The following is a 22,146-nucleotide window of genomic DNA, read 5'->3' on the forward strand; positions in this document are numbered from 1 at the left end:
TTCACAAACTTTCCCTTTAACAGCTGGAACCCAACATCCTTCTGAGTGTTATTTCAACTTCCTATAGCAAATATAAATGAATGCTCTCTAAATAATCATTATCTACTATATTTCCTTTAGGCCATACCATATTTTGCCTCAGCAGAAAATTTAAGAGCTAAGTAAGAATTAAGAAAGTAAAATCAATTTAGACATTCAGAAAAATCAGACAATGATGGGATTGTGCTGTTTTTTATTGTGTTTTCAATGGAGAAATACATCATCTGTTTACAAAATAGCTCTTGAAAAATACAAGGAGTACAGATACTATAAAACAAAGCAAACTCCAGTCATGAGACACTACGTACATCATGCGAAAGCAACAGTCTGATCTCCAGGTTATGAAAACTAGAATTAAAAAGTCACTATACAGAAAGGTTCCAAGTTTCCAGCTTGGCAAAACTTGGGTGCAGTTACATGAAACGTTTAATAAAATGAAAAAGATTTTCCGATGTGTAAACAAAATGACAAGACTAATTTTGTGCCTGGCAATTTCGATCTAAACTCCATAGCTACACAAAATACACAGACAGCTTGTACACTTCAACTGTTAAGATATAACCTTCTTTGGGGGGTGGACAACAGCAGGCTGCACAGGGCAAGGAAAAGAGAAATATTGTATACTAGACATCTTAGACAAATGGCAAAAAAAAAAAAAAACCCTTTCAGTTACTGCACAGCCTAAGTAAAAGATAAGCTACACTCTGACTTTGGAGAATTAATTTAGAAGGATAAGGGGAAGAGTGTAAGTAATTTAACTTGTAACATGAAAGATGCATGTGTAATAGGATGGAGCACAATGGGAGAAGGAAGTTCATAAAACATGCTAATCAAAGTACGGGAAGTATGATTTGACATCCCACATATTTCAGACTTAAGTAATAGTAACATGAAGTTTGTTATCTACATCTGGTATTACTGTTGGTATCCCTCATGTTCCTCAAATACTGTTCTTTGCCATGAGAGCTTCAGTTCTTTCAAAAGAAAAAGCTGTTACTTTTTTGATACGACTACAAGAACAAAAAATAGGAGTAAGAGAGCTTACTAGATGTCAAGTGCTTACTAGAAATATGATTTTTAAAAATTTGGTGTTGTTCAGTATGTAAAACTACTTGTGATGAACTATCTAAAAATAAAAAGGTTAAAATTCTTAGGGAAAAATCTTTATCTTAGGGAAAAATCTTTTTGCCTTTATTTAAAATTTTAAGCTTTTTTAATGCATACAGGACCTTTATGGAGTGTACAAAAATCATATTTAGTGATTCAAAGGCCATCAAGACAGGTGGTGTATTTCACAGGCACACAATATTTACCTTAAACACTTTAGTCATCGGACAAATTCTGAATTTGTGCCTAGAGGCCACAAGGTATTACAACTAGGTAAGGGGCAGGGGGGAAACCAAATGAGTAAATGGCTTGTTTTTATTTTGTATAAATAACTATTGTTCTATATGGTGCATACAAGCAGAAAAAATAATTTAAAAAAAAACCCCAACAGTAAATGCAAAATATTTTCCCAAGAAATAAAGGGATAAAAAAAGGGAATAAGGAGTTCAGTTAGCTCAAAAGAAAGTTTATTTACTGTTTGATTGCTGATTTGTATGCACCTTAAAACAATCCTATAAATAAAAGTAGACCACATCCTAATCATGTCCCACCAATACCAACACTTCCCAAATACTTCCCCAACTTAGATCTTATGACCCCAAGATTTGAGATTACATTTTAAAGACTTACTGCTGCTTGATGGCAGTTGAACTAAATACACTATACACTTTGTTTTCAATGTATAGTATGTCATAGAATGTCATCCAATTTGCAAATTACTACTATTGAAGAGACTCTTCAATAAAATGAAATTTTATCAGCTAAAGATCTAAAATTAGTCATACTCCAATAAAAAAGTACATAAAAGTGCATTTAAGGGATTCTTATGCCAGTTTTATCTCAATTTTGAAACAATGCATCAAACAAATTCAATCAGAATGTCAAATATGGCTACAAATAGTGTTCATGTTTTTAAAGGCAGTAATCCTTCGAAATATTTAATGTAACTGTTGCTAACACATTAATTGTACTCCTGGCTTCACATACTAACCTGGACTTCCAATCAAGCGGCGACTTTAGTCCAGAAAGGGAAGTGCACAACATATACCTAAATCCATTTGCGATTATGTTCTAGTCTTGCACCCTCCGTTCTCCTTTTTTTTCTAGCATTAGAAGACAACAGGTTGAGTTGGCAGATACTGTTTATGGACCCTGAGGTGGTTTTTACCGGTTCAATCTCAATTTTATTGAATTCTTGATAACAGGAATAGGATTTGCAGGAAGAGCAGGGATATCTGAAAGATCTGTACTGGGTGTTTTCTGAAAAGAAAAGAAGTTTGGTTGTATTTTAACTTTGTAAATATAAAAAGAAAAATATTGTAGTAATTGGCATTAACTTTCAAAACGAAGACCTTTAGAAGACTTTTTAGAAATACGTGAAGATAATTACAAAGAGAGAAGCATGTATTTCCTTTGCCTACAGAGTCTTTAATAAGGAAAATTTCTACAAGAATCTTTGTGTGCTTTTCTTTTTTTGACAACTGCAAAAAATTAGCAAGTGCTGCAGACAAAGCTGGGCCTACTAATAACCTGTATTATAGTAAAACATCCACATATTAAAGATGCTTGATCAGTGACATCAACTATCTGATCTACATGTTTAGTATTTAAAAACACCTCTTAACAATTCAGTGTTAAGTCTCTGCCCTTACAGACGAGTGATGGAAAACAGTTTCCAATCCAAAGTGTGTGTCTTCATACATTCCAGACTGTTGAAAAACTCTACAGTCAAATTTGCAATTTTTCGTATTAGTTCAGAAAAAAGTTACATGAAAAAAAAGTTATGAACTCTAAAAAGGTACTGTATGAATGTGTTAAGAATTCCACCTTGACAATAATCTCAACAATTTTTTCTCACTTAAAAGACTTAAATGCCGTTCAGAAAAATTATATCTAAAACAAATAAAAGGAAAACACAGAAGCACACCCAAGATTCAATGAGACTCATTAATTTCTCACTTGTTATACGTGCCTCTAAGGTTGGGGTGGTTTTAAGTATTTTCACTTCCACTGTGGCACATTATTTGCCATCCCAATAACCCAGTTATTATGCAATACTTCACATCATTTATCATAAAATGTTTTCTTACACCATAAATGTTCAAAATTTATATAAGGTACCTTTGATACATGGGGAAAACTGCATTAAAATGACTGCTCTTCATTGCTGCTTTATTAAAAGTAAATCAGTCAAGTTAACACTGACTGATGTATTAGTGCACAAAGTAGCACGGACCCAGGACAAAATAGCTCTGGGCCTCACATCACCCCTGCTCCAAGTAACCCCCCCTGGTTGGTGCTGATCTGCAGTTTGACAAGTTTCTATTTTCTACAACATGGACAGTGTTTTAAACAAAGCCAACAAGAACACTGAAAAATGACAGGGGAGGCTCACCATCTTTTGTAGTTTCCAGATTACTTTTGCTAAAGTAACAACCACACAATCTGTAAAAAAGCTACAAAGCTTTATATAATCCCCCACAACAACAGATAAAATAAAAGTGGTGTACTTACTAAATGATCTAAAAATTTCCCCAAAGCAATTTAGGAAGTCCATGTAGCGTCTACAGTTTTTGCCAAACAATTTTGTTATCTTTATTCAGTACTGCTCATACAGTTCAAAATGTCCAGTAAGAAATACCATTATTACTATTGCAACAATCACTGTTTTCAACCAACACATTCACTGCACATACTTTAATGATTCAAGTGTGCATAAAGTGCTTGACAGTGATACTTCTCTTAGTGAGCTGCTGATTAAAGTTTAAAAATGTTAGTAAGAAACAGATGTGCTCTCTAAAAGTTGCTACAATACTAGGAACAAAAAATTTAAGTGAATGGTACAGAATTCTTACTGTTTTCCAAAGGACTTTACACTGCTAACACCAGCTGACAAATTTACAACTTGTCTCTTGTACCAAATATTAGAATCTGAAGTTATATTTCAGACATCCTCTACCTGGACATCTTAGAGCAGCAGCTATTGAAAGCATTTGTTTCCTTGTTAGAAAGGATTATTCTGTGATGTGCAAAGCACAAAGGAATAAACTGAGCCCCTTACTTTGAAGGCACAATTCAGAAGAGCGAATCCAGCTTCGGTCAGTTTGTATGGCAAGCCATACATGTTTAGCTACAATGCACATTCAATAACATCAATGACCATCTAAAACACAAAAATTGTGACAGTAACAACAAGTAGCTTTCCATAAAATGGATATATATTTAAAATGATACATTTATTTTTAACATCTGAACATCTGGACTCATTTCAGTTTCAATTCTTTCACCACAGATTAGCACATTAATACATTACATGGCAGTATTGCTTTTAAAAACAGTACCTGAGGAGCTTGCAGAGAAGTTGTCTGAAGAGTTTCTGTTTGAGAATTAACATTCACTTCTGTCTCAATTTGCTCCTGAAAAAAAAAAAAAGTACCATCACAGTTACAGCACTTCCAGTGAGCTACTTATAAGCTACTTATATAGAACACCTAGCACTCCAGAATTATTTACATTGTGCATATACAGCAAAAGAAAAATGCAACTGATGCTTGCTGCATTGACGCCCTTCCTTTTAGGAAGGAATCACCACACTGGAGAACGTTTCACTTATTAGGGATGTCACATCAACACAAGCTGTATCACTTACTAGCTGTCACTTGTTTAACCAATTAGCACCTTTTACACAGAATCCTATAGCAAAACATTACATGTCATTCAACTCACTAAAGACAAAAAGTGTATTATCAAGGAAGACCAGGTGAAAAGCTACAGAATTTGTTTAAAAATTCAACAGCTTTTGCTATTCTGCCAGTAAAGGTTTCCTGCTGCTTTAATGGGTTGAATCAGCTTTCTGAATGAATAGGTGAGTGTCGGAGACTGATTTGCAGGTAAAACAGTGGGACTGTAGGACTGAAGCAGGACAATGGTACATTCTCATTTTAATAAAAACAGTCTGCTAGCTCAAAGTGTACCATTAACACACCCTAAAAAAAAGCAATACATTTCAATGGATGTAAAACCTGTGTTTATGTTAAGAAATTTAATTCCACCATTTCCTTCCATAAATAATAAGGACAAAGACTTAGGTAATCCTGTTAGTTTTTACTGGCAGTGTCCTCTAAGTCTTTTATAATGATCTGTATCTGGTGGATCTATTTTTGAAGTGAGGATTAAGTGCTTACATGTATTTCTGCCCTCATCTACCTTAAGTTCAGACACATTGCAAGGTGACTGCCTAAAAAGATACAATTCCTTGCTTAAGGTGCATTGAAGCTATAAACCAAAAAACTTACATTTACCTTTAAGCATAAGCACACTTCCAGAGTATTCCAGAGACAACATAATGTCCCCCATAAAAACTGCAAAATCCCAACTGGAGAGCTGCTATCATAAGGCTAAAAAGAGTCTGTCACCCTTTCTGTTCACCACTAAGGAAGAAAAATTGTCTGCTAATTACAAGATACTGGAGGGGGCACACTGAATCTCCTAAGTCCTCCAACAATATGCTGTAACTTCATGCAATTTCACTTGCACAGAAGATTTACTTACTAGTACTTGAAATTTCTTTATCTAAAAAGTGAACAAGGTGGCTGGCTTTAGGATGCTCAGTCCAACATGCAAACTTCAAATAGAATACATAGAACAATTGTTCTTTCACTAATTAACATACATCAGGTTTGGGATGCAGGAAAAACATGGCATATTGACACATCCTTGATCTAATTTAACAAACTGAGATATAAGTATCATGACTAATTTTTTCACCATGCTTAATACCACATGAATGACCAGCAAAGAAATGACAGTCCTATGTGACTATGAATTTGAGCTCAACTTAGCATGGCAGCAGACTCCATCAATACTGACAAAAACATTAAAAAAATAAGATATATTTTGATATCTTTACTGGAGAGTCTAGATATAGACACACTCTTAGTCATTCCTGAAGAGAAACACAGTAATTTTCCCAAATAAGATATACAAAATTATACAGTCTAGGCATATATACCTTAGTTTCCATTTTTTCATGTTCATTCAAATCTATACAGCTAGTATCTTCACTTATTTCATCCTGCTGAAAAGCAAACAGGGAAACTATTACAAATCATAAAATCATATTTTTAAAAAATCAACAAGAAAATAAGGTCAAAGTGTTTAAAAGGACAGAATTAGTTGTAAGACTTAGCATATTATAGGCTTACCAAAATAATTACTTTTAAGATAATAATCTCAATTCTAAGCATTTGTGCTAATGCAGTACACGTGTCCCGTGATGAATATCCACAAAATAAAAATACTAACACCTTGGCAAGCTGAAAACATCAAGCAGCAATGCAATCAGAATAGGAAATAGCTGAAACTTGGAATATGAGAATCAGCACTCTATGTGAAATGAATATTCTAAGTTTTGAACATTGCTATGGTATGATCTCAAAATCTCAAATACCTCTTCAATTTTAATTTTCTTAGGAGACTCTTCTTTATGGGGAGAAGATGTCCTTTTCACTGCTGCGACAGGGCTAGGCATTTTTGTTGCAACACTTCCTGAACTTCTTGGTGATGGATTTAATAGATACGCTGAGGGAACAATTCTAGAGATGGTAGGCTTTGGTGGTGGAGAAATGGCTGGTTGTGTGGCAGTTTGAGGAATGCTTTCATTTGAAGTACCTATGGACAAATAAATTAAAGATCTTCAACAAGAGGAATCGACACAATCATTTCAGTTCAATCACTGGTATTTTTCATCTCTAATCAAAACCCCTGACATCAAGCAGGCATCAAGGAACTGGTAAAGTTAATGGTGTAAGCATCATGTTTGGAACAGCAAGTGTGCATACACTGCACAGTTTAGCTTAAAGCTCATTCTTGAGCTTGAGTGCACCCTCAGCAATTTCACTGATGACACCAGCGTGGCGCAGCTGACACACTGGAGGGAGGGGATGCCATCCAGAAGGACCTGGACAGGCTGGACAGGTGGGTCTATGCAAACTCTTTAAGTTAATAGAGCAAATGCAAGGTCCTGTGGCTGGGTTGTGGCAAACCCAAGGACACCCACAGCCTGGGCAGAGAAGTGACTGAGAGCAGCCCTGAGGAGAAAGACTTGGGGGCGGTGGTTGATGAAAATCTCAGCATGAGTTGAGTTGGCAAATGTGCTCACAGCCCAGAAAGCCAAACGTGCCCTGGGCTGCAGCCAAAGGAGTGTGGGCAGCAGGTCGAGGGAGGGGACTTCTCCCCTCTACCCTGCTCTTGTGAGACCCCTCCTGGAGTGCTGTGTACAGCTCTGGTGTCCCCAGTGTAAGAAGGACATGGAACTGTTGGAGCAAGTCCAGAGGAGGCCATGAAGTTGACAAGAGGACTGGAGCACCTCCCCTCCAAAGAGAGGCTGAGAAAATTGGGGCTGGGCAGCCTGCAGAAGAGAAGGTTGCATGGAAAACTCACAGCAACCTTCCAGGAGCAGAAGGGGAAGCCAAAGAAGGGTTCATTTTCAGGAACTGTAGTGATAGAACAAAGAGCAATGGGTACAAACTAAAAAAGGGGAAATCTGGGTTAGGTATTAGAAGAAATTCTTTAGTGTGAGGTACTGAGACACTGAAACAGGTTGTCCAAGGAGGTTTTGGATGTCCTGACCCTGGCAGTGTTAAAAGCCAGGTCAGTTAAGGCCTTGAAAAAAACGGTCTAGGGGGAAGTATCCCTGCCAATGGCAGGAAGGGTTGGGATTAGATGATCTTTTAGGTCCACTCCAAGCCCTTAAAACATGATTCTGAGAAAGAATTCTGGTACCAAACACAGGGTAGCCATGGCAATGACACTCTACTTGGCCTAATTACCCCTGCTTAAGGCAGGCTATATGAGCCCTGACAGAGCTCTGTATAATACAGCTGTAGTATTTGTGGTACCTAAGGAAATTCTACTGCTTCTGTACTCAGCCATATCTATGCATTGCCAAGACTGCATTAAATCAAATCCAAGAGCAATTTGATACTCCCTTTTTCACTCAAAAATGAAGTTTATCACTTCTCAGGCTTAGATTATCCAGTGACAAATATGAAGTCACCACAGAGCATCAAATAAAGAATTGATATTATAAACATCCTTTTAAAAAATGCTCCATATGACAAAGCTCTATCTCATCAATTGCCTACCTCAAACCAATAAGCGCACATAGGGAGATGCTCCAGGATGAGAAAAAATACATTGAGGAAATTTTTCATTAACAACTATCAGGTGATTAACATTTTGATTAACCAAAATATAAGAATGAACAACTTCTGATATGCTTCCAAATCCAAAAACCAGTCACGCCATTTAAGCTCCATTTAGTGCTCATGGACAAACTTACTCACATTGATGCACCTGTGACACGATAAAAATCAGAGAGAAGTAAGACTAAACCATGCCACATGTCAAGAGTGAAATGAGAGATTTCATTTTGAAAGGCTAACCAGTCACTCCCCTTTTCCATCTATTTCTGACTTGCTCCTTGTTCACTAAAGCTCCATCAAAAAAGAAGAGTAGCTGATTCTAAGAAAATATTTTCACCAGATGCTTTTATTCTTTGACTTAAGAGTCAAATTTCTAGATTATTTTAAAGTAAAGTGTACTTTTTCTTGCAGAAAACTGAGGATAAAGTCAGCACATACAGTGGGACATATCTGAACAGACATCAGTAAGGAACATGTGCTTCTGCTTACATCTGAGTCTTTTGCATTCCTAGAATCAATTTCATGAAGCACAAGGAGCGGGTACATAGGAGGACAGACTACAAACAGACAGTACAGAACCATCTTGAGTTCAACTACAAAATGAATTAAAAATAAATTTAAAAAATGTTCTTCCAGCTTTAGATAATTTTTCCTCATTTAGCTAACGAAACTACAGACCTACATTAGGTCACTGGAACACTACTGCTATTGTGAATGGCAAATATAAATCTCTAAGAATAAAAGAAATAAACATCACAGCAAATATTCCTCTGTGATTTTCTGAATCCTTAACAAATTATTGAACTATGTGTATGAAGAACAACACATTACAGCATATGTTATGCAAAGACTAGAAGACTCAAGCTGGAAGAAAAACTGCCTTATAAACATTACCAAAAATTCAATAAAAACAATATGCTATGCAATTTTCCTTACCCCCTGAGCTTTCACTGGAATTTATTTGTGGCACAGTGACTTCAGAAGCCTGTGAGTTGGTCACAGATGCTGCTGTTACAGCTGGCGCAGGACTGCTTCTGCTAAAAAGAGAAAAATTATGAAATGCTGAAGACATTAGTAATGCTATGGTGTTACATGATCTGCCTTTCATCGCATCATGTGTGACCAGTAACCACAGCTGGTATTTTACCTACATTACAGAGCAGAACTTATGCCAGTAAGAAGGTAAAATGAGCATTGGCAATCTACTATCAAACACAAAAAATGGAAGCTATTTCAAATATTGAATTTAAATCACTCAATGACAGTTTTTGAGACCAGAAAAAGGCTGCATTTCAAAGACAGGCAAAAATTCAGACAGTGTCCACTCAAATAATAAGCATGGGAAAACACAGCAACTATTTACTGAAGGATGAAACAAAACCAGTGTAGAAGGACTAGAATTAAAAGTTTGTTTTTAATTTACACACACTGTTACAATGATGATTTCAGTCTAAAATTATCCCAAACAAAGGCCTGGGGCTTCAAGTGGCCAATCACAAAAATGATCCCTTTTCCATTATCAAGAAACTGGGAAGCAGTGTGTGTCTAAAATCAGCCAAGGGCAATTTCCACTTCATTTGTGATATCCTAGGTAAGACAGACTTATTTCAATAGCACAGAAAGTGGTATCAACTACTGTTAGCCATTTACCAAGGAAGACTAACTAAAAAAACATTTGTCAGAAGGACTAAGTAAAGTATTTCATCTTACACAACATCCTCTAATAGATGTGTAATACTGCTGAACTGCAGGAGATTGATGATAACTACTATGTGTATCAAAGAATCAAACATGGGACCCATGAAAGAAAAGAGTACACTCATTTATTGCAGTAAACTGGAGTTAAGGTAGGAAAAGACTTAATACAGAAAGTTAGTATTAAGAAAATTTTGAAACTGGTGGGAAATTATGTTTCTAAGTTTAATTTGCATAGGTATCATCAATAACAGCAGGAGCACTACTGATTTCCCAGACAGAAAATCTAAACCTCTCTACTGTCTCACAGTTGAATCCAAAACTCACAATATATTCCCTCACCCTCACAACTATCTGCTTACTACTTCTCATAGCCTCCTACTGCAGGGCCCAAGTTTTTCTATCATCATGTTCTTCTAAGCATTTTCACCCAACTTTATAACTCCTCATCTCAAGTCCAGCACCATGCTCCCTATTCCCCAAATTTTGTTATAGTGCTCAAACAGAAATAAGAGTGTTTAAAATCTCCATCCAATTTGGAACATTCCCACTGTGCTAATGGTGGTATCACAAGTGTGCAGTATTTGCCATGTGTTCAACACAAGAAATTCAGGAAGAGAGAGCAGCAACAAGACTGAAAGTCTTCATTACCCCTGAGAACTTCCAGAACTGTTCAGCGGACTTGTCTTCATAGCACTGGTGGGCGAAGGCACAGACGTGCTGTTATCACTGTCCATAGACAAGTCTAGGCTGCTGTCATTCAGAGCTGTCAACCTGATCCCTTCTGTTGAGTGCTGCAAGCCACAAAGCAAAGGAAAATTCTGTTAGTCTAATTAAAGGTTTAAAAATCAACAGAAATTCAAGTTATTTAAAAATGCAAACTTATACGGACAGTTTTCAAATCCTTACACATGTAAATAATCCACTATCCTCTCACTACAAGCATTGATGCTTTCATGTTCACAACTCTGATACAGATTTCTCTGAACCAATCATGTTCAAAACCAAACTGTTACTGTATTTAATAATTAATCATTTAAAAATATTATATTTTCAGCTTTATTTTAACTTTCTTTGGTTTTGTGGACTTAGAAATATTTTCACTAACTTTAAAGTAACTGATGTACATCAAAACAAACAGATGTACATAAAAAGAATTTAAAGAGGATTTGACCTTAGTCTGTGAAAAAGAAAAACCCTTTTCTGACATAGCGCTACTACTTTAAGAGACATATTACTTAATACTTACATTGTTCTCTGAAACAGATCTACACTTGGTGTCAATAAAGACTTCTTAGTCCTTAAAACAGCATTCAGTATAATACAGTTATAGAAATAAAGCATGTTATTCAGCTATACTTAATATACAGCAGTTGTTTAGCTATTAAAAAATCCAAGCAAACCTCTATTGCTCTCAGATTAAACTAATACAAAGCAGCAGGGATTTTGGAACAGACTGAATTGTTCAATTCAAAGTTTCACCCATTCTTACTGACTCAACTGAAAACAATAATCCAACACAGCATCTTAATTAAAAACTAATGCTACCATTCTCATATATATTTATGGCCGCAGGTAACAGCCAGACAAGAAGATACTATCCACATTGTTGATGGTCTGAGAAACGTAGTATTACATTCAGTGCACCTAATAATACTGCTATGCTCAAATGAGATCATTTGCAGGTAAAATTAAGATCTCAAAATGTGATTTTAATTCTTTGACTAGTAAACCTAAAAATCTAAGTAAACCTAAATTAGTAAATGAAAAAATCAAAAATTTGAGAGCAATGGCATTTTCATTGCTCTCATATATTAGAGAAGTTTACCTTTTTCTTTTTCTGAAGCACATGATTAGGTAGCAGTTGGTGAAGTTGCTTACGTTTCACATGCCTTGCAGCAATCTTCATATCCATCTCAAACATCTTGCTGTTTATTGCTTGCCTATAAACTACACAATTAGAATAACATTAAGACATAGTGAAGCATTTTGAAAAGTCCACTTACTTGCCCAGGCAGAAACAATTTGCATTTCAGAGCACTTATTACCCTCAAGAACAAGAATAATGTTTCCTTGTTCTGGAGGAAGAAAGGGAACTGCCTACCATGCCAGCACTGATAGTACAAACACAAACATTAGTTTGAAAACAGGTGACCTGTTTTTCAAGAAAAATGTCTTGCAACCACACAGTTCAGTGTATTTTCAACAAGTTCTAACTGTAAGAGCTCTGAAGCAAACTCTTAATTTCATCTCAAAGGGACTAAAGATGGAAATAAAATTTCCTCGTAAGAATTATAGCATTTACATAAAATTATTTTCTTTGCAGGTGATTTTATTTATGTAGCTCCTGCAACAAATGGGTTTTATTTCAGGAGTTAAATGCTCATTTGCCACCTAATGTATTAAAAATATTCTGATAACTCACACACCACTACATTGTTATACAAAAGCAATTTATGTTTAGATTTTTTTCTGGTTTTTTGTACTTTTTTTATTGATCTGGTTTTTGATTTTTTTTTTAATTTTGTATGGTCATTTTGGTGGTTTTGTTTGGTTGGTATTTGTTTCTTTTAATTTTGTCTAGTATGACAAGTTATTTCTCTTCACCTCAGAACATCTGCTTCTGGTAAGTCACCATGGTATGCTCTAGTACAAGAACTGCACTGGAACCCAGGCTGCTGGATTCAAGTAAAGCCAGGTAAAAATGAAAAGCTGGTTCTTTCACACTGACTGTCTCCACAAAATTAAACAAAAGCTGGGGCAGATGTATGAACAAAAAATGGTTCTGTGGCTCTTAAATACAAAAACTCAAGAGGTATCTCCCTGATTCACTGTCCATTCTACAAACATTAAGGAATCTCACTGAATAGGCTGTGAACGGGTAATTTAAAAGGTGTTAAGAGAGAGGCACGCAAAGAGCTCAATGAATACTGAGTATTAAAGCAAGTACTGCACTACTTCTTGGTATTGAAGAAGCTCATAAAGCCTCTCTGTAAAAAACTATACAGGTTACAGCTAAGGTAGAAGCATGCTCAATGAAACCAGACATGGTTAAAGCATTCCATATTCCTGACATTAGGTCTTATCAGACCTTCCATACAACAAAAACCTAGATCACTCTTCATGTCTCTCTTTGTCCCTTTGCTCCCACTAAAAAGTAAGCTATTCTTTAATTCCATCCTGGAAAATAGTTAGTTACTTTTGATAAAATCTTAGGACCTATTCCAAAAGACAGGACAAAGAAGCCTTTAGGCTGGATTAAAAACAATGAAGACAGACCCACACTAATTTCAGATTACCAAAAAACCCACAACACACAAACAAATTGTTTACTAGATTGTTACTTCTGGAAGTGTATTCACAAATCGAAAACTCTGCATCACAGTTTTTAATGATCTTGATGAAAAGCTACTCCACTCATAAGTGAATCTATTTACACAAACTTCAGGAATATAGTGCAAATAAATCACATCAAAAATCATAAGTGCAAGTTTTAGTCTTTTCATACCAAAAATATCTGACAAGTATACTACTGAAATATCTGTTTACAAACAATGAAACACCTGAGAAACTAACTTCTGAATTCCTTCAAAGCAGCAGCCAAGGTATTATCTTTTCTAAATTCTCAAAAACTAGAATAATGTTCCTATAGCTGCTATAGTTTCTCCTTCATCACTAATAATTACAAGGAACATTTCAACTCTCAAGAAAGAGATGCCCCTCTGCAGCTATATATGACAATAAACAACTTTGAAACCTTGGCATGATAAATATGCCTATATATTTACTTCACTCATGGGTGTGAGGTGGAAGAGGGGCCAAGGTGTTCAATTCCCTGTTTCCTCAGACTGAGTCTTGGAAATTCTGAGACCACGGCTGCATTAGGTAACACTTGAACCTATTCCTTCAGCTCTGTAAACACAGAATACTTGAGCCTCAACTATTGTTTGTTTAAAAAACTGTAAATTTATTAGATAAATCTGTCAAAGCTACTGTTCCTGACACTCTGGTGTCACCCTCCCCAGCTGTTACCAATTCTTGGCTTACAAAATTTCCTATGTGTGTACTAAGTTATTTTTGTGAATCAAAAAGTAAACATCAGAAAGTCAAAAAGGTCTCTTCCACTGAGTGTCAGACATGAAAGTAAAGATTACTGAATCAATTATCTAGTATCAAACACCATGGAATAAAAGACATTTTGTTAATCCACTGATAAAATCAGTTTCACCAAGTAATAATAATATTTAAACTATACTCAAAATGTTTTGAGGTTAAGCTTGCTACCTCATGTATGATAAGTAATTCATTTGTTTAATAAAGATTACAAAATAGTGCACCACCCTTTTGGTGAGATCTGCAAGATGTGTGTATAATTTTTATCATTTTTAATGAGAACAAACTGAAAGTGATTAGTCTAAATCCTAATTAGATTTAGGAACATTAAAACTCATTGAAAATGTGTTTCATTAAATAAAACCCCTAACTCCTCAGCTGAAAATCTCTGTGTAGATACAATTCTACTATTACTATGAGTGTTATGAATAAAGACCACATTTTGAGCAGTCACTTCAAAAAGTTTATTAGTACCAGAACACCTAGAAAGAAAAACTCACCTGTGTCTGTAAAAGACTGAATATCGTAGGTAAGATCAACACTCAAATTTTCAGAGTTTTCAGTTTTCTTAAACACCAACCCAATCACCCACATTGTACGGTATTCCTCCCTGGAAAATTTTATATAAAAGTCATGTTTTACTGACAGAATTAAACAGCTCAATAAGTTATTTGCTGCAATAGACAACAGTTGTACTTTCTAGCTCTAGTAGCAATAGGAAACTGAGCAAAGAAAGGCAAAAACCAAGTTGACTAACAATATTCCTTTTTTTATTCACAATATAAGTCATTAAACACTACATATCTACCTCCAGCAAATGAACTAAGATTATCAGTAGATTACTCCATTCAACTGTATTCCCATATAGATACTCTCATGTAGCTCCTAGAATGAAAATAACCAGCTCTCAACTAGCCATAGCAACTATAAAAGCACTGAAAGTAAATAGAACCTATTACCCAATTAAGCAACTTCCATTTTGCAACCTAAATGTGTTTTCAATGCTCAAATTCCTTACCTGTAACTGACCACAAACTGCAGGTTTCAGTCAAAACCCTCCTTTTGACAGCTCCCTCTCACATGGGATGGTGAAAGAATGTCCTTTGTATAAACTGGGAAGACAACCTTTGCTGGAAATATTCCCTGAATCAAGTCCTCTGAAATAAGAGCTAATTGGAGCCTCTGATTATGCAGGCAGTTGTAGCTATATCCACCCACTAAACTGGTGCTGAAGAGGTACCGCCTGCTTTTGTCCAGTTTTACTCGGGACACACATGTAACAATTATATAACCTCTTAAAAAAAAAAGAAGTAGCCCCATACTGTACTTGAAGCAGTTCATGTATCCCAGTGAAGACAAATTTCTCCCCCATTCTCAAACTTTACAGAAAAATATGATTCCTAACAAATCAATTACAATGTTATCATGAAATAAAGTCTCAAGAGTTTTCAGCCCCCACACACCTGCAATCGCTTTTTAGAGCGGGGGGGGGGAGAGGGAGGAGGAGGAAGGAGTCAAAAAACATTTAAAATCCTCAACAGTCTTAAGCACTTGATATTCTCTCCACTGTTTCCACAACCTGACAAATTCTAACCACAGCTGTTATGATTTCAATTATATTCATCCCAATTGCTAACTTTTATAACATTAAATGAACTTAGTTACTGAAGAGCTCTGTTCTACAGCGCCTGATGTTCTCCCAGATTCCCAGTGCTTTCTCACAATTAGAACAGCATCAACTAGTAGCAGTAACTTATACAGGTTGGCAGGAAATTATGCAATTAATACAGTAATTAACAAAAATAACATTTCCCCTTATTTTCTGATTTAGACACATTCTTATACAGAATTAAAGAGTACCTACTTTAAATATTACTTAAGAGGAGCTGAGCATCCTTTGTTTGCCTTTAGGTGTTGTCATTAAAAATTAATCCTTTTAATATCCTATAAAAATGTCTGTTTATTTATTAATGAAACCGTGTTTTATTTAAACTAGTTTCTCCCTACTAAATGAAGAAAATGGGTTTGCTTACTTGTCAGGATTCTCCTTGGGTGCTGGGAATGACTGTGGATTCACATGAGCCAGTGTAATGAATTCATTCTTCTCCAAGTTTCCAACTAGAATACGGATTTTTGATTCCACCAAGCCCACCCTGTATAAATGTCATTTATTAGCAAGATCTCATTAACAGGAAATAATAGAAGTATCTAACATCATGTATCAGGATAAAATCCTCAACATTCTCCTTATACTAATACTTGAGACTACTAATGAATTAGTGCACATCAGATTAATTCAGATCAATAATTTCATTTAAGGCGTTACAAAAGCTGACAAGGGACGCTTAAGAATGCCCTGCAGCTCTCTCTGCGGCCTGATTTTACAAATGGAACTAAATACATGACATTACACATCAAGTAAAAGCCAGTTAGAAAGAACTACCACGTATTTATCCAATATTCTTTTGGCTTCAAATGACGAATTTTAGAGGTGAAGAAATTCCCAATAGCTGTCAATCTTAAAATTTCACTAATAAAAGAGCAAAAACATGGGAAAGGGAAATTTTTGTTTTGAGAAACAGCTTTTGAAGTGACTGAAAACATACCTCCTCACACTGCCTATTAAAAAAAAGTGCACAAGGTGTTTATAAAGTAAACCTGAGACCCCTGTTAAGGAAAAATTCAAACAACAGCCTTCATTCCCCAGTTTTTCATTTTTACTTTTTTTTTTTCAGACCTCTATAATCTTTGTCCATTTAAGCTCCACTTTCACTCATTAAGAAGACACTTGATACACAAAATACTCCCATAGTCCAAGGTTAAAGGTGGGGGGGAAGGGAGGTGCTGCTTTGGTTTTTTGGTGGGGGGGAAGGGGTTGTTGTTTTTTTAAATCTCAAGATTACTCACCATTCTAGTCGCTGTTTTTCTGTCGGTGCGCTTGCTAGAAGTACAATATAATGCCTTTGGAGATAAAGACAATATGCTATTCTATAGATATATCTAAAACTAGACATTCAAACCTTAGTATTAAAACTTTGCAGTAAATTCTACATTGTAAAATACAGACTATTAGCTTAAGTATATACCTTACATTAAATTAAGCTTTGTTAAGTAAAAAAAGGGGCTATATCCCAAGTGTATGACTAACAGACTTCAAAATATTTTGGAGTTTAGGGCCATTTGCAATTCCACTGTAATACCCTAATAATAGGTTAGGAATGTAGCACTAGTTGAAATATTTCAACACCTGCTCAGATCAGGGACTTAACTGACTACAAATCAAGAGAAAAGTTGTTCACAACTCCCTTTACATGTCAGCTGTCCTAGTTGCAACATTATTTCTAAATAGTGAGACTATGCATTTGCTCAAAATCCAAAATAACACTACGAAATGTGGTTTAAAAAATTTGTATCTGCATTTTGGAATTCTCAGAAGACACTTATCTGAAATTTCATAAGGAATGCTTCCTCTGATGATAATTCTTAAACTCTGAATTATTTTCCAGGATATTCAGTGTATAACCACTGTAAGCAGATTTGAAAGAGACAGTATACAAAACAAGAATAGTATTTTAAACAAAGAAACCCAAGGACAGCAGAATGGGAAAAGATTACTTTTAGCTTGAGTTCCTAATGAGGGTGCTGAAGCAATCTACATGCTTACAGGCAGGTTTTTCAGAAACCTGAAAGCTGGGAAGTCTTTAACATCCTAAGTCATCCAATGCTGCACTTCTCTATACAGATATGGCATGTTCAGATACCTTCACAGCAGGATTTAAAGAACAGTAGTAACACAAGAGACCAGTCCCTAGCATATAGTTCATGGAGAGGAAAGCAAGGTCAATGACACTGGAAAACTATGGTAGAGTCCTCTGGTAGGTTCCATTGGGCCTTCAAATCACAACAGCATATACAAATCAACAGATCAAATTAGCAGCTACCTCTTTCTCTATTTATCTTAAGGTGGCAAGAGCCAAAATCATGCTACATGCTACAATCCTCTGATTTCAGTCAGAGGATGTCAATGAAACAAGAGAACTGCAAAGCAGAAATCTGGAGAAACTTCTTCCCTGTTCTGAACAATGTAGAGATAAAATAACCTATTCATTTTGCATTTTGGCAGTATTAACTGCTTCACAGGAAAATCTTCTGGAAAAAGAGACCTTTGATTCTGTATGAGAAGCTACTAATGACTAATATTGGTTTATTCTAAAGAGCACTACACTTTCAGTAAGATTCCTTCATCACACACTTGCAGAATGTTTCATTCAGTAGGCATGACAATACTTAAGCTTTTTTTATATTTTTAACCACATCTGAATCGAAAAAGACAAAATTCAAACCTGGAAATATTTGAAGAAACCAGTCTTCCAGTTACTTATTAAAAGCAACCATTTGAAACAAATTTCTGAAGAACTACGTAAAAAAAAGTAATTTGGCTATGTCTAAAAGCCTCAAGTAGATGGTAAGCACCTGGAAAAAAACTCTAAGCCTTATTTATGAAAAAATAAGTGATGATTACATATTTGTGCTCAGATAGTGTTTGCTGAAAAAGAAAACAGAAAAGGGTCCAATTTCTCCTCACTCACCTATCAGCTGTTAGTGCTTAGAGGGAATTACTCTCAAGAGATTTCCTACCACCATTTTCAATAAAATTAAATAATTTATGTTAAAAATTAAGATACCCATAGTTTTAAGAGTCCAAGGTCTCACTGCTAAATTTTGCTAAAACAAGATTTTTTTATCAGTGCCTCACTCATTTTTTAAACTCACTCAGTCTTATTACAAAGCACATCTGTAATTCAGAAGAATCTATTATTTCATTATAAAGAAAAGATAGTCTTAGCTTAAGCTTCTGCCTCTTAGTGGTGACTTTTAGATTCTGGGTATTACTCTGAAATGTATCAGTTTGGGGTTTTGTTTGTTTGGGGGCTTGGATGTTTTCTCACTGTCTTCCCTTCAGAATTCTTTTCATAAAAATAACTTAATGTAGATAGTATGGAATTATAATACATCATTAACACAAGTATTTCTAAAAAATACCCAAATTAAAGTCATATTACTTTCTGCAGGAAAAAAAAAACCAAAAATACCCAAAAAAACCCAAAAACACCAACGGAGAACACCTGAACATGTAATTTCAATTTTTCTTCATTACTTGTTTGGGAATAATACTTTTATTCAGTACTTTAAAGTCCTATGAAGCCAAGAATTTAAACCACCTTTTTAAAAGGTATATTTATATTCTACTTATTTAGCAGAATTATCTCTTAATGACATAGAAAGAATATGCCAGAGCTCATTAATGAGTGCTATTTCTCTAAAAACCTTGCTCTCTTGGTCATAAGCTGTAACAACTTCATTTCTCATGCAACACTTCAAACTCATATCCATTTGAAATTCTTGTCACTCCCCTGTAAAACACCCTATTTACACGTTCTTTGTTGTTGCCTTTCCCTTCTAAAAATTTTAATCTACGTGAAGGGCAGACAATACATGTTTGCAACTCCCTAACTCCAAGTAATTGCTGACATTTAAAAAGAAAAAAAGTAACTAAAAGCAGATTTCCTAGTTTTCCTAATTTCTAACCTGCTCCTACTATGCAGGCATGCAGTAGCCTATAGATTTCCTTAGTCACATATCACTGAGGTTTACTTTAAACACTGACAGTAAGTCAAAAGTGCTTATGAACAATAGATATTCAGCAACTAATTGCCATTGAGAGTGATAGATTACTGAAGCTATGCTTTCAGAGATTAAAAGAAATGTTTGTCTCAGAGCAAAGATCAGATGTTCTCTTATCTGGCAGAGTATTACACACTGCTATGAATTTCAGCAGAACATGCCATGGCATCTACAATTTAAACAGGAGAACAGTGTGAATAAGGAAAAAAAAATTAAAAATATCTATCTTTTAAATGGAGATCTGACCAAGAGATCTAACTTTACTGCATACAGATGACTACATACTATTGTTTACTTTGTAAATGCAACTAACCAAAATTGTAAAATTAGCCTAAGGGAAAACAGAGAAAATCCTGGGTAATTTAAATTAAAGCAGGTTCCATAATACCATTCCATACATTTAAAAAAAAAATAATACAGCAAAGACATCTGTGCAAAACAGAAAACCTATATAATGTTGAGCAAGAGAAGATTTTAATGCTACACCTGGTAAAAAGGCTTAAGCTGGTACACAAAAAATCATGTCTTAAAATGGACATTATTTCAAATGACAAATGATTCCTATTTTTTTCTACTTTTGAAATAAAGAAATGTACTAGGGAACTTATTAGCAACCTCTTGAACAGAAACTGATTTGTCTGCAGCCCATTTTATACTTCAAAAAATAATATAATTTAATAGTGTTTTTTAAATGTTTTGAATCTTGAGCTCCAAGGAACAACATAAAAGCCATCCAAATGTTTTAAAGCTTTAACCATGCAAAAGGTATAGAAACAAAACACAGACACATTATGAAGGTCATCAGTCTCTTTTAATGGGGGAACTGTATATTTCAATCTTGTTTAGATTAGTACAAAACCAACCAAACACCCAAGACAAACAAGTGTAAAATATATTTGATCTTGATTCAAGAAAAATGGGTCTCCAATTTCAACTGAGGGCAAAGAAGATGTAGTCCATACTTTAATAATCCATATTTATTATAAAAATACAACTTTCAGCAAGTCCATATACATTTAACAAGCTTCTGCCCCACAAGCATATTACTAGAAACCCTAAAAGTGTGAATTTCAGTTTTTCCCTCGGAGACATTACAAAATTAGAAAAGCTAGGTGTGAGTTAATGTAAGATACAAGAGCCTTAGCTTTAATGAAAAAAAACCTATTAATAACTAGTACAACTGGTAGTTAGTCAACACAATTGCAAAAATACCTTTTATTATCAGACTAAACTGTTGACTATATCGACAGAAGAAAACAGTTTCGAGTACCTATCTTAAGTACTGACCTTCAGAATAAGTTCTTTTAACTTCTTTTTTCTTGGGAAGACCCATTTTTAGAATGCTTACTTACAGGACTAAAGAACATTTCTATTAGTCAAACCAGAAGACTCTTCTTCAATGTTACTGGTAGGCAGCATACCAATTCTAGAGTTAACTGGTGACATTCTAAATATCTGCTCAGGGACTAACTGGTTTCTGAAATACAGGTTTAAGACAAAAAAAGTACCTGAGGAGATGATATACTTTCCAAGAGAAAGGACAGCAGTGTATTCTCTCTCTCACACTAGAAAAAAACCCTAACAAAACACTTTTTGGACATCTAATGTATGTATATTTACAACCCTGTGCTACAAAGCATTATGAGGTAGTTCAACTGATAAAATATTCTGCCATGCCATAAAATACATACTTGTACTTCTGAAAGAAGTTTGGAGCTTCAAAAAGTTTGGACCACTCTGCCTTACTCAGCAAAATTTCATCTGTGATAGCAAGACCTAAATTATAAAAAAAAAAAAAAAAAAAATTTAAACTTTTTTTTTAAATACAGTTTAGTATCCACAGTAAAGACAGTTTGTTAACTAAGCAAAAAATACTAAGAATTACTTCCTCCCTTCAAATTCACAGCAATTTATCAACAAGATTTATAATTCAGTCATACTTTCATTGGTCATTAGTTAAACAAACCATATTACTAAAAAAAAACTCAATCTGTGTAGAAATGTATGTTAATTGAACTGACTGATTATTTCACATATTTTTGCTCTGTGGTGTAACACAGCTCCATTTAGTTTCTTTGCATATGCCACACTAACTATTCAGTTCAAAGACAACAGCTCTCTCCTTTATAGTATTTGAATCACCTCTTGTGCAAGGCATTTTACAAGGCAAAGAAACAGTGAGTCAATAAGGTACTGCTCTGTCTGAGAAAGCTAGTTGTAGTTGCTCCCTGCATAAAATCTACTTCTGGCTTCAATAACATCTCAACATCTTCCCTTATCTTCTATAATTACTCATTAAGTG

At 35.0% G+C, this 22,146-nt stretch overlaps 1 protein-coding gene across 11 annotated transcripts in view; it reads right to left on the reverse strand.

Annotated features, from left to right (window-relative positions):
• Positions 1-215: 215 nt before the first annotated feature.
• Positions 216-22,146, reverse strand: part of PAPOLA (poly(A) polymerase alpha) — a 73,813-nt gene continuing 51,882 nt past the window's right edge. For 3 of the 11 annotated variants that reach the window (XM_068192469.1, XM_068192468.1, XM_068192475.1), the window contains 11 exons: positions 21,536-21,620; positions 17,067-17,120; positions 16,193-16,312; positions 14,660-14,769; positions 11,875-11,996; positions 10,698-10,840; positions 9,288-9,388; positions 6,596-6,816; positions 6,158-6,223; positions 4,488-4,562; positions 216-2,406 (listed from right to left, as the gene is read on the reverse strand). In XM_068192469.1, the coding sequence (XP_068048570.1) occupies positions 2,311-2,406; positions 4,488-4,562; positions 6,158-6,223; positions 6,596-6,816; positions 9,288-9,388; positions 10,698-10,840; positions 11,875-11,996; positions 14,660-14,769; positions 16,193-16,312; positions 17,067-17,120; positions 21,536-21,620 (1,193 nt within the window). In that variant the 3' untranslated portion in view covers positions 216-2,310. Of the gene's footprint in view, positions 3,752-4,487; positions 4,563-6,157; positions 6,224-6,595; positions 8,503-9,287; positions 9,389-10,697; positions 10,841-11,874; positions 11,997-14,659; positions 14,770-16,192; positions 16,313-17,066; positions 17,121-21,535; positions 21,621-22,146 lie in introns of those variants that run through there. The other 8 variants (XM_068192470.1, XM_068192476.1, XM_068192471.1 and 5 more) reach the window with 6 other exon arrangements.

Source organism: Anomalospiza imberbis, chromosome 6 (genome assembly GCF_031753505.1).
Source record: "Anomalospiza imberbis isolate Cuckoo-Finch-1a 21T00152 chromosome 6, ASM3175350v1, whole genome shotgun sequence".
Classification (NCBI taxonomy): domain Eukaryota; kingdom Metazoa; phylum Chordata; class Aves; order Passeriformes; family Viduidae; genus Anomalospiza; species Anomalospiza imberbis.